The 13,533-nt window shown below is 38.4% G+C and overlaps 1 protein-coding gene across 1 annotated transcript; it reads right to left on the bottom strand.

The window, feature by feature from the left end:
- Positions 1-1,529: 1,529 nt before the first annotated feature.
- Positions 1,530-12,248, bottom strand: utp6 (UTP6 small subunit processome component). Its single transcript, XM_083938138.1, has 19 exons — positions 12,058-12,248; positions 11,093-11,177; positions 10,945-10,986; positions 10,691-10,783; positions 10,351-10,398; positions 10,194-10,257; positions 9,992-10,110; positions 9,740-9,817; positions 9,536-9,617; positions 8,533-8,614; positions 8,253-8,431; positions 7,636-7,715; positions 7,464-7,541; positions 6,452-6,631; positions 5,207-5,287; positions 3,636-3,745; positions 3,434-3,500; positions 3,112-3,184; positions 1,530-2,161 (listed from the first exon to the last, which is right to left on the bottom strand). Exons 1-19 carry the CDS (start codon positions 12,147-12,149, stop codon positions 2,007-2,009), a joined length of 1,788 nt encoding a protein of 595 aa, XP_083794264.1. The 5' UTR covers positions 12,150-12,248; the 3' UTR covers positions 1,530-2,006.
- Between the last annotated feature and the right edge of the window lie 1,285 nt (positions 12,249-13,533).

The following is a 13,533-nucleotide window of genomic DNA, read 5'->3' as shown; positions in this document are numbered from 1 at the left end:
GTGTAAGTATACAATACTTTTGATGAGCACAGCAGCAGAGAAAATGGATGAGTTTCAGCTCTAGGCTTTCCTTAGTAACACTGAGAACAAAAGTGCCAGGGGACAGGGCACAAAATCAGTTCAATTTTATTATTGATCCCTCCCAACAGAGGTCCAGACTAAGCCCCAAATTTCCTCCCAAAATAAAACGAGTTATGGGCCTTTTACGGTTTATGAATCTTATTAGTATTAGTTTTATTAGTAATACTTTTTTACATTTCCGTTACGTTTATGAACCCCCGGGCAAAGCAAGTTGAGTATCCCTGACTCAGATCATCAGGGGACATGCACAGCAGCTCATAACCCGTTTTGCAGAAAAGCAAAAGCTGTTGACTAAAATATGCCCTGATACATAAACACCTAGTGTCAGCACAGACACTTCATTATATCAGCAGTAAACTGGCCAATTTGCTTTTTTTTTTAAATAGCCCAAGTAGCTCAATATATCAGCCAGCCAGTAGCTACCAACCATGTCCAGAAAACACGTACGCACACACATGCACACACAGTAGAAGTATGTCAAACTCCATTTACATAGAGAAGACATCCGCTGACAATATGTGTGGGCATTGCCTAAACATCGCAATTTTCACTCATTTTCTAAAGGGATCATTATTGAAAAGAATTAACAAAAACAACTTTTGCCTTAAAGAACATTGATCTTTTTCCTCTCTGTTAATGTTTTGTTGTGTTGTTTCCTCAGTCTCTCTGAGATATTAGAAGTTATTTACCCTAAAATTGTCTGAATGTGTACTTTAATATATTTGAGGTACTTTAATACCTCAAAGGTCTTTGATACGTGTTATGTCTATAAATGTATTTAATTGATATCGTATGCTTATGTTACTAATAGCCATGTCCATGCCTGTAAGAGTTTTACATTTTATTCTTGGGAGTGTCAGATGAGATGATACACATCCCAAAAGCTCTTGTGATACAATGTTAAAGGTGGTTTATCTATATTATCAGACTTTATAGTGCAACTTCATGATCCATTAATATGTTTCTAAATTAACTTAGTTATACCTCATAACTGTTACATTAATGTAGGTGCCACTGCTGATGCACACAACGATATGAAGTGTCCTTTTAAGTATATTTAATGGACAGATTTTTTTAGCTGGCCATTGAAATGGTTCATCTACGTGTGACTATCCCATAGTACTACTGCTGCTAAATATTTATGGTTTTGTTTTTTAAAAGGCAACATTTGTACCATGAGCTGCAGGAATCTAAATAAGATGATACTTTGTATTGATGGCAAACACTGGATTAATGTGTGAAATGAGAATTATATAAACAATGTTTTTTTGTCTCAGTAACTTAAATTAACTTCACCAACCTGCCAGGAGAAGTGTTTTAAGTAGTGGTGGGTCATTGCCTAATGACACGTGAATCCGGAGTTTAGGAAAAACTGCGCGTGCCATGTGTATATCTGTGTCCATTTGTTACGTCACTGCCTCAGAGGGACCACAACAGAGAACACCACAGAATGAAAGACTGTTTTAATATCATATCAGAAAAAGTCAAAGTTTGTCTTTGTCTTAAAATGCCAAATAAATGTGGAGTTAAACAAAAACATTCTAACACTACTACTACTACATGTTACCAACATTGGCCTGGTATCAATATCAGCACACACTGCTTTGAATGAAAATGGAAAGTTGTACAAGGCGGCTGTAAAATACAAGAACACCCCCCCCCCAACACGGCTGGAACCCTTGAAGAGGATTCAACAGGCCTTCTCCTGAGGGACAGCAAACATCAGAAACTGGAATACTGACTTTCCAGTGGAAAGCAATGAAACAAAAAATAGATGGGCACAGCACCTATCTTCTCCAGGACCAAGAGGAACAGCCATTCGGACACTTGAGCTGCTTCTTCCGCTGATAAACTTCAACACAGTTGTTGAACTCCGGCTGCTGTTTCTGAACTCATTGTACGCTACTCTGACCTTTCTTGGTGACTCATAAGTGTCCAGTCTGAATCAGAGTGTGCTTGGAAGTGAACCTCTCGACGCTCTCCCCCTCTAGAAACTTCATGGCTCTCCAGTGGATCTTGCCGCAGTTCTGTGGCTGTCCTAGGGGTCCCAGCTCCTCCTGGATGTACTGCAGCCACAGAACTTAAGGGAAATAAAAACAGCAGAGAGCATTTCAAGATTAAGATATGGTGGAGGATTGCAAGGATAATAAATAATATCATACTCAAAATTGGTTCTTCAAGTTATTTATCCAAATGGATAGCTTTTTCTTAGAGAAGGGTCCAGTTGCAGAATTGCAGTCCCTACAAATCACGCTCCCTTCAAAACACGGCCTTGATCATCCTTTAGTATCAGCAAAGAAAAATACTCTCTTGAACATAACGCAACAGTGGAAGAGAAAGATGATTATTTGAAAACATGATTTTATAGCCTAATACAAAGCCGACTGAGACAGACTTCGAGGAAGAGGTTGGAGCAACTTGAATTAAGCCAGAGCAAGACCGAGCAACAGATCCTGGACCGCTCCGACTGCCGGAAAAGCAAACTTTCTGTTTTTGCTGTTAGACCGGGTGCTGCTACTGGCCTGCTGTGACTAAATTAGAGTTGCTAAGGCTTCTAACTGAAGATCTGTTGTATTTAAGCTAGCATCTAAATGTAAGTATGATCCTGAACATAACTTTTTTCACCCTTTCACATGGAAATGTATCTGTTTTGAAGATAGATTGATAGAATAGGATATAATAGATTTTCCAGGACAGCTTGCTTTCTGAGGGGGGGGGGCACTTCTGGGACCCAACCAGTCACAAACCACATTTGGAAACTCAACATCCTTCCCAGCCGTGCTGCAAAGGCAGCTGAATATACTTGGTTTTCTTAGGCCTAGAAACCAGACTAGTAGATTGTGTGGGATATATTTTGAGTCCTAAGTATTTATTTTCACTCGTCTTCAAAATAGATCTCAGCTATATCTGGTCAAATATCCATTAAAGAAAACTTAAGTATTTTATGAACAGGATATTGTGAATACATTTTTCCCTAAGACTAATTTTCTTTCAACTCTTGTTCCCCTAAGGCATTTAAACTCTGCTCACCGTCATCTGAGGTACCAAACTCCTGCAGGGCCCTCTCATAGTAGTCTCTCAGATTGTTCATCTTTGGAGTCTCCTGGAAGAACAAACAACGTTATCACAGCTCAGGATTGTCTCTGTGGACTTGGATAATATCTGTATTCCCCATAAGCCATCCGTCCCCACATTTCTTTTTTGTTAAAAGTCTTCTGAATCAGTTTTAAGAATCTGTCAATCAAACATCAGTTACAGAGTCTAACTGTTATCTGTTCTCCACCTGAAGCCTAAAGATTGAGGTGCAGGTTCAGAGCTTTCACAGGTGACATTTAGTAATTGCTATACGTACTTGTTCCTTCTCGATCTCAATCATTCTGGTGAAAAAGGCCTTTGGCAAGGGACGGTTTTCCTGTAAGCTACAGAAGAAAAAAAGTTTTTTTGCTAACTTAAAATCTACAGCTTTGTCTGAGGAGTTTATTTTGCATTTGTGCCACATTGTTTTGGTGCCATTTGAATTAATAACATAAGCCAATAAAGTGTTTTCTTTTTACCTTGTAAAGGTTCTCCGAGCTTTCTTGTAGCCTCCGGTAGAGTACGACCAATCAAGGTAGCTCTCTTTCATCTCCATGGCAACTGCTGGTACTGCAGACAGCAGACCACTCTGGGAAGCAACAAGAGAACAAACTGTCTGATTTCTGAGGCCGAAACACTGTGCTGACGTAAGTGAGCTATTCGTCCTTTATCTTTCAACTTTTAAGTATTCAACCAATCTCTTATCAAGAACAGCATCTGCTTTTCCTCACTTCAGTATCTGTAGAAAGAATTTACATTACTGACCAGAAAAGTAAAGCTAAGTTTCCACTATATGACTTGCAGTGTCTTTAGATCCCTGTACTGTTCACGCTACATAACCTACATATTCATACTACATATCCTGTAATCAGGAGTTTTTGTGTCATTGTGGTTTTCACACTACATGACTGACAGGGGGGTCACTCAGTAAGATTTTTTTTACCAGGAGGAATCCCTAATGTGCTTGTTTGGTCTCCAAACTATGTTTTGACACAAAATCACGAGAAGTGACATGTGAAATGAAATGAAACAGTAACATAACCGAGACAGGATTTTTTTTTTTGTTAAAAAATTGGATGTTTGCCAGAAACAAGCACTCCAAGTTTTTGGTAGCTCTTTTTTAGCAATAAAACAAAGAAGAAAAGGGTTAGGGGGTGTTGTTGTTGCCACACGTCTTCACAAAATAAACGCAAACGCAACACATTAAGTTCTTATTTTTAAATGCAGCCCCCTCCCCAGGTTTACCTTCAACCTTTGACTTGCACACTCACTGGCTATTTGTCTCCCTGACAGGTTCAGATACATAGCCTGCTAGATATCTGGAATGCAACTGTGACGTGCCTTTGAACAGTTCATGTATCACGCTTGAGCGCTGATTTGTGAGCGCTGAGCCAACGCTGTTTTATCTGGGGCTTTTGTTGGGGAAAATAACACTTCTGTGAGCCAACCAGTCACACACCATATTTGGAAACTACACGCCCTTCCCATCCGTGCTGCTACTGCAGCTGGATATACTTGGTTTTGGTTCTTAATTGTGTAGGATCCAGCCACAAACACATTTTGAGTCCCAAGCATATATTTTCACACTCATCTTCAAAATAAATCTCAGTTACATCTGCATAGATGACTATACTTTTCCAGCCAGGTAATAAATGTTGTTCCAGTGTTCATTACTACACAAAGGCATTCTGTGTGAAATATTTACAAGCAGCTCTTCCTTCCTGTCAGTTGTCATTGAAGAAATACATTACCGTTTATGCTTTCTAGAAGATATGGGTTGCCGTGACGTTTCAAAATGAATCTGGGGGGTTCATGTGGATTTTTTGTTTGGATATATTTTTATTAGCCCCACCTACCTTACCCCCATAACACTCAGAAAAGGAGAAACATTTAAAAAATAAAATACTAATAAAACAAAAAAGCAGAAACATTCATATGGGTGTACACACACATCCACCTCCAAAGAAGGACGCCATACCTATATATAAACACACATAAAAAGTCTAGCGAACAAAGTACACCCATGCATGTGGGAAATTATGTAGATTACCTTGAAAATGGCTTCTGTCTCCTCAGGACTCTGGTCGGCCACACTCCACTGGACCTTCAGCTGCCAGAGTGGTAGACTCTCCTGTTAAGACAGAACGGAAAGGATTTAGTTGTCAGTTGGTTTCTAACCAGTATCTTGCTCAGCCTGGAGTCTACGTGCTTTCTGTAGCATTGAGCGGCGGTTAGTTTTGTCAATGTCATACAATATCTCCATCCTCTATTAGTCTTACAGCGAACATACCCAGACATGCCAAGCTTAAATCAGACCAATGCTTGAAGATTTAGCCACCACGTTTCCCCATTATATGCAGGCATTTTAAAAATGAGTAATGAGCTAGTAGGATAGTTTATCATCTGAGAGCATCATGAAGTTAGTTAAGAGTCCACATTTTCTTCATTCATGTATCTCTACTTCTGTGCCATGTAATTATGGAAATATGTTTTTTGTTCGACATACCCTGAGGGTTTATACTATTTCCCAACACTTACAGAGTGTTTATCTTGAGAAAAGACTTTGCCTAATGAGCAGCATGTAGTAATCCTGCTCACACAGCTACTTCTCAGGGCCACGGTGTTGTGAAACCCCCACCACAACAATAATCAGCCTTTCTGCTCATTACTGTAAAGGCCTTGAAGCATTTGTATTCATAGACATACAGCATTATATATTACTGTGATGTACTATGGGAAAGGTGTCAGGGCAACAGAAAAGTAAGGAAATAAATGTGTGGCAAAACATTATGACTACGTCCAAATATTTGAGGTACTGAGAGGGATTCTTAAGTATTAGTTCACTATCCAGCCAAAGCCTATTATTCTATTATGCCTATATAAGAAAACTGTAATCCTACCCATTTATCTGTCATGTTAAATTAAGATACTACACATAACTACACCAACTATTAATCTCTGGGTTCTAATGTTGCATTTGTAACAGAAGGTTGCTAAGTGCCTGAAGGCTTAAATTACGTTTTTTACGTCTTCTGCCTTCCTCGCATATAGATGGGGGTGGAGGAAGCCACTAGAGGAACAACAAAGTAATGAAATAGTTCCTAATTGGGCCAAGGAGATGGCCCACTTATACAGCAGTGCTGGTGGCTAATGTGTGTGTCCAAGTGTCTCTATTCTCCAAGTAGTACAGTTATACTGGTACAGCTCAACTGATGTGGTGTATGTGCTCAGTGTGAGCAGGGAAATGGGACTGAGAACAAATTATGTAGAGTGTGTGCGCGTATGTTCTGTGTACCTTGGGACTGACGTGTGTGAGAGCCTCCTGGAATAGCCTGCCCACGTCTGCACTCCCCAGCTGCATTAGTGTCTGCAGACTCAGGCTCCACACTGACACTGATTTGCTGTAGCGCTGCGTAGCTGCCATGGCAACTCTGGTCGCTCCCTCAGAATCTCCAGATGAGAGCAGGATCTGTAACTTTTTTTGAAAATCAAAGAGACATCAAGATCTGATCTCCTTCTGTTTCCTGTGCACGTAACCTGTGTACATGCTTTAATGTTCGAAAAACACATTATTTTCCTCAAACTGTATTCGTCCTGTTGAGAACAGTCCGTTTTAGTTCCTGTCTCTTTAAGCCCACCTTTTTGCATCACAACCGTACAAAAGTCCTAACGGCTCGTTTAAAGGCGCAGTTTCTGAATAAAGGCTGCGTGCATTTCTCTGTGGATTTAGTGTTTTGAAACTTTCACAGTATTTATGTAGCACCCCAACCTTTAAATAGATAGTAAACAATAGGGAGCAAAAGGAAATGTGAGGCGGCATGCATAAAAATGTCCTTGACTAGATTCAAAACCAAGATGGCTGCCTTGTATCTGTCTCTACCCACGGCCATCAGGACATCTCCTTTTCACACTATCTTCTAATCAACTGATCTTGAATATCACTGGAGACCGCTGTCTGGTTTTATTTTGTTATGCTAAGATTTCCAAGTATGAGTAACTACCGGCTATCAGTTCACACAAACAACATTCAACTTGCCAATGACACCTTGTGTTTTGAGTAAAGTACAGTTACATTGTCACTCCTTATGAATTGCTTTTTGAAGAGGACTTAGCATTCGAAGACGCTTGTGGGCCTCCCCAGACTTTGACTAGCACTGTTCTCACAGGCAAAGAAGCTAAACTAATACAAACAAACATGCTTTGTATGAACAGATATTTGACAAGTCAGATGAACGGAGGCCGAACCATACAGGCTAAAGGGGCCCCTATGGTTTACATTTACACGCATAATGAAGCCATTATCTTACCCAGTTCTTATAATAACCCTCCTTCAGCAGTGAGGAGTCGTGGGCGCGCTGCAGAACTTGCAGTAACCTCTCCTGTCTCTGTGACACACATACACACAAACACATAAACGCTGGTCAGGATTTACCTCTTAAAACATTGGAGCCAATGACATTTCAGTGTAAACTCACTTACCTTTTCCTTAAGCTCTTGGACGTTGGTCTTCCTCTTCCGCTTTTCCAAGCAGAAGTCCACATAGCAAGTCCACATGGGCTCTAGAGCGCAGAGAACACAAGCACAGCAATGGTTTCTTATATAGACACGTCAAGTTGGCAGGGCATATGTAAACAGTGCATTAATGCAGGGCACCCATAGATTTCAGGGATGCAAGATGTTTTAGAGCTTTTTTTCGGCTACCTGGATCTGACTTTTGAAAAAACAAAAACTAGTGAAATGTTAAATTCAACTTAAAATTCAACAATGGAAATGACTTTGACAGCATGTGTAAAGCAAACTAAGGGAATTTAGTTCATAAGTAAAACAAAGTAAATATGGTTTGGTAATATAGCTACCACTACATTATACAAGATAGTTATGTTTTTCATACAAAAAGAATTGCATAGCATTAAAACCTTAACTCTAAATTTAATTTTTACTGCTTTTAATACTTTAGGTTATTTTTATACTTTATAAAATCCACAGGTCCCTGTAGTACTGTTGATTATAACGATTCATCAAATTTCAGTCCCAACAAGTGATTTTGCCTTTTGGAAAAGAGCCCATTTGCTCTCTGTGTATGTATGAGCACCTACCGCTGTTAAGGCTCTTGACCCCCTCCTCATAGACCTGGCAGCAGCGTTCCTCTCTGCGGCTGATATCCGAGGCTCGGCCTTTGGCTGTCTGCAGCTCCTCCCCTGCCCCCGGAGCCTCCAGCTCCCTCTTAGCCATGAAATCCCACGTCAAGCTGTCTTCTGTGTAGTTAGCCTGTAAGCTGCGATACAAGGGTAGGAGAGTAAGTACATCCATGTTTAGTGATGAAGTTCTGTTTGAGTCCAAGAATGCAGAGTGTGGGTAAGTAAGACGGTGCCTTACTCTTGCAGAATGAAGTCCTGGAGTTCTTTGGTGAAGTCAAAGATAGCTGCTATGGTCAGAAGTGAGATGACAAACTCTGCTTCTGTTGTACAAAAAGATCAGTGGCCTCATTACAGAAAGTTCCTGAGTCTGAAATCCTGTCTTATCTCAGTTTAGGATGACATTTAGGAATGTTCTATCTTATCTTAGGAAAGGTATTTAGTCATTACAGAACTGTCCTAACTGAACCCTAAATTAGCATTAGGAATCATAATTTAGGATGGTATAGACCCTGTCCTAAATTAAAAAATAGGACAGAGTCTATGCCTAGTTACAGCTTGTAATAGTGACTTAATCACAACAGATTGAACAACAGGTTTTCATGGTAATGTAAAAGACGAAATTGGTTGGTTGTAGGCATATTTTTAAGATGACGTGAATTGTCACTTGTCAGAAAAGATCAAGGTTGACTCTTCTTGATGTAGGATGGCTATGCATTAGCTAACTAGCAAACATTTGCTAACATTAGCTAACTGGAAAGAAGAAAGTTGACCGAGGTTCTGTCAGGTACCAAGCTTGCTCAGCTGTTATTGGACCACAGAGAAAAAAGACTAAAGAATAGTGTTTATTGAAGAAAGCTGCCCAAAAAGTGTATGTAAATGATAACAGAACGTGACAGAAAGTCATTGTCAAACCTGTCAAATGTTTTTTTAGATATCAATTCAGACTAAATATATTTTATATTTTTAATGGAAAAGCAATACTTTTATTCTGTACCCCTCAAAACGCCCTGTGGTTGTATTATTTATTTAAAAATCAAGCTTTTAATAAAGATTCTACATATTCAACCTTTAATACATACAATAAAACTGTGTGTGAAAACAATAGTTTGTGGTTTTACGAAGGGTTATGAGCGATATCCTTTCCAAACTCACTAAATTCTTGTTTAAATTAGGAAATAAACTTTAAAAATGTAACTTTTTTTGATATCGTTTTATGTTTTTAAACAAAATTTTGAGATTACCTTTGATTCTCCCTGTAGCATCTCTGTACACAACCTCAGCCAGTTTGCCACTCAGGATCTCTGGAGAAAACTCATATTCACCCTGGAAGGAGTGAAGAGCGCTGAGATCAGAAACTCAATACAAACTGGGAGCTTCTGTGTGTGTCTGTCTGTGTGTATTGGCTTTTTTCCACACTTTTGGTGTTCATTTGGTGACACACTCACCAGGTCCATCTGAGCTTTCTCCAGCTCTTCCTTCTGCTTCCTCAGTTTCTCACAGTGCAGCAGCTCCATACGGAAGTACTAACACACATTGTTGAAGAAGACTTAGGAATAATATTTGAAAGTACACAATCATAAACACAGAATTTGATCAAGCAAACCAGTGAATAACGTTTCGCTGTACAGGTTTCATTGCTTAAAAATTGAAAAGTAGCTTTGGATTAAAACAACAAGGAAACATGTTGCTTCTTTTACCTCCTGGTAGACTTTCTTGTTGTTGGGATGGAAGCGCAGAGCCCTCAGAAACAGGTGTCTTGCACTTTCCGAGGAATTTCTATCCTCCAGCTCACCCTTGGCTGCCAAGATCCACAGGGCTTAAAGAGGAACAAGTCACTATTAGTTACAGCTTGTAATAGTGACTTAATCACAACAGATTGAAAAGCACTTTCTTCTCTACCTGGTTTGTCAGGATGTATTGCAAGCATGGCTGAGAACACCTTGCTGATCTGGCCTTTGGTGGCCTGATGAGAGAAACCCAAAAGAAGATCATTATCTGCATGAAGATGCAGCGTTAGGACTGAGATATACTTAAAACAAATGATGAAATTGCGTACCCATTTCTTACAGAAAGCAACATGTGAGAGCCACAGCTGCACATCATCCTGTGGGGAAACAAGACACGTGACTGTTCACTCAGTTACATTTACAATAACTCAGTCAGTTAAAGTGACTTATAAATTGTATTTTATAGGAAATGATGAGGGAAAACAAAATGAATTCTGAAAGGAAATCTCTGAACTCTAATAAGAGTCATGATTAGTCTGACAAATCATGATCAAAGAGCACGTACATTTATCTGATTTTAGCAGATGTGCGTCATTAGCCGCAAAAAGTGATGCAATGTTTTTATTGATAAACTCCAAAAGTACAATATAAACTATTTTTATACAGTACCTTCCACTTATTTGTTGCTCTTCTGAAGACACTATTTATTCTATGGATGACAGGGAACTCAATCTCCTCTCTTTTGAACTGGTAATGTATGTGCTGCAAAAGCAAAGTTAGGCACAGTCAAATGATATTGCATTATCCGAAGTTGAGCTGCCATGATAACACGACTAAACAATTAACAGAAAAAAGGTAATTTAGAATGCAAAAATGGCAGAAAATGCATTAACATTACATAAAGCAAAACGTGCACCACTTACGGCTCTTCTCTTCTTGATCAGCTCTAAAATGTTGATTTCATACTGCAATTGAAGAGAGTTTTGAAGTTAGCTTTGTGCAAATATCACTCGGCTTTTATTTCCTTAATGAAATGTTTTTTTAAATTAACTGAATTTTAAGACGCACTACCTGAATGTATGCAATGAAGTCCTCTTTTTTTACGATCAACCTGTGGAGCTTGTATTCCAGGGCTGTTGCTCTCTTGATGATGGATCTAAAATAGTGAAAAATAAAACATTGTTTCCCGTAGATGGATATGTGAGAATCAAAGCTTGAAAAAGCCTCATGTGCCAGAATTATTCACTTACTGTTTTACTGACCCCAGGGGGCCTAGGTTCCTTTTTTTTCAAATATAGTTTATTTTATTGATCAATTGATTGAAATGTTCATTTCGAATATGTAAAAAAACAAACAATACAAATAATAATAAAGCAAAAATGACCGTACCATTACAGGAAGACAAATAAATCAAATAGGAAAAAATATAAAAACACATAAAAAAATAATTTAGGCAAAAAAAATAAAGAAATCACATTCGAAAAGGAATGGGAAGTTTAACTTTTTTAATCTCACCCCTTCTCTATAATTAGTAGTATTTTATTATTTATAGAATATTTCATAATTATAATTTATAATATACTCCGTCCCACCCCTCTCTAAGAACTGAACTGAATGTGCAATAACCCGCTCATTGTGTATATATTTATCGTGATTCTTATATTTTATTTTATATTTCTGCAATTTATATTTGCCTATTCTTGAAAGCTGCTAAATTGTGTTTCGTTGTCCTATAAAATAAAAAGCAATGACAATAAAGAGCTCTGATTCTAATGTAAATATATTTCAGCATATTTATTTATAATTGATATGAAGTATAAGGATTGTAGCTGTGGATCAGAAAATAGCAGTAGTGAGGTCAACGAGAGAGGAGTGAGATGACAAAATCAATGTTCTCGTCAGGTTTCTCTCTGTCATCTCTCCAAATGACTGTCAGTTGTCCACAAAACAACGCATGTGTCATGTGGATGGAGTCTTAATCCTTGTGTCTTTGTATAAAGTTGTGTTGTGTTACTGTTGATCGGATGTCTTCTTACTTGACTTCTTTCTTGGTGAACAGTCCCACTCTCTCCAGCTGCTCCAGCTCAGGGATCCTGTCCTCAATCCGCTGCTGAACGATCTCCGCCATCTTGTGTTATTGTTACTGTTATTCGGTGATATTTAAGTTGTTTAAATGTCAACTTTAAATTCAAATATCGTAGGACTGTAAGCAACCAGGCTCACACTCTGTCTCCCACACATGTGTGGAAGTCTGCTGGTGGAAGTTGTGATGCAGCGCTCTTCCGGTTACGTCTGGAAATAATCTCCGTCAAGAAACACGATCAATTGGTTCCGAGGCGAGTAATGACAAAACAAACTCAAACCAGCTAAGCTGCTCATTTATTAGTCACAAACACGGCAAAGTACTTGAGGGTAAATACTTTAAAGTAGATAGATAGATAGATAGATAGATAGATAGATAGATAGATAGATAGATAGATTGATAGATTGACAGATAGAAAGATTTGATTTATTTTTTATTTCAAACACGTAACATGTAAAGAAAACAGAAAAGGTCATACAGAAAATAATAATGTTACACAACTGAAAAACATAGTGATGCATGAATAACCAATATATATTTTTAAATATTGTTTTTCTTTTTTGACATGTCTGAAAAGATGGAGATCTCATGGAGGAATTGTTGGATGCCTGTAATTGTCACTGAGTTCTAGACCTACTCTCTATGTAAAGTGACTCAAGATAACTTTTGTTATGATTTGGCACTATAAATAAAATAAAATTGAATAGATGGATTGGATTTATTTTTTATTTCACACTCATAACATGTAAAGAAAAACAAAGGTCATACAGCAAATAATGATACACAATTGAAAAGCATAGAGAAAACATTTTCTATTTTTTGACATGTCTGAAAAGAGCTCATGGTGGAATTGTTGGGTCTCTGTAAATCATAAATAAGTTAGAGTGGTCTAGACCTAATCTATATGTAAAGTGACTTGAGATAACTTCTGTTATGATTTGACACTATAAATAAAATTAAATAGAATAGATAAATAGATGTGTGTCTGTGTAAAAATGATGTTTTTATGGAATATAATAATGGCACAAAGACAAATGAGATCAAAGTGGTACTCTTACCCAAGACTTACAACAAACTTTCAGCTCCTGACTGTAGATTTATTTATTGCAGACTAATACTTCTATTTTACCATTGTTGTTGGAGTTTTTCTCCCATGAAATGATCACTCAAATACAGGTTATTCGTTGCATGCATGCTGGTGTGTACTGCAGACTGTCGGGTCTCATATGAACAGTGTCAGCTGCAGTAGGGTCGCCTTGTTGTTGATGATCATTCTGATAAACTCGATTTCCCGCAAAATCGCAGAAAGCAAGAGCGGGTTTTGTGTGTCATCTCCGGAGCTCAGCAGCCAATCACAGCGCTGGACTCTCTCAGTCCGTCTCCTATTGGCTGACAACTGACTCCTGCTCTGTTGTTCAGTACAAACTGA

Source organism: Echiichthys vipera (assembly GCF_963691815.1).
Source record: "Echiichthys vipera genome assembly, chromosome: 2".
In the NCBI taxonomy this organism is placed as follows: Eukaryota; Metazoa; Chordata; class Actinopteri; order Perciformes; family Trachinidae; genus Echiichthys; species Echiichthys vipera.
The sequence above is the reverse complement of the archived record's forward strand: the minus strand, read 5'-3'. Positions and strand labels throughout refer to the sequence as shown.

Excerpts from the sequence above, each read along its gene's own strand:
- utp6 (XM_083938138.1), bottom strand. The coding sequence starts at position 12,149 with ATGGCGGAGATCGTTCAGCAGCGGATTGAGGACAGGATCCCTGAGCTG. Across the intron at positions 6,632-7,463 it reads AGGGTTATTATAAGAACTGG|TTACAGATCCTGCTCTCATC; the intron begins GTAAGATAATGG and ends TTTCAAAAAAAG. Across the intron at positions 5,288-6,451 it reads TCACACACGTCAGTCCCAAG|GAGAGTCTACCACTCTGGCA; the intron begins GTACACAGAACA and ends CTGTCTTAACAG.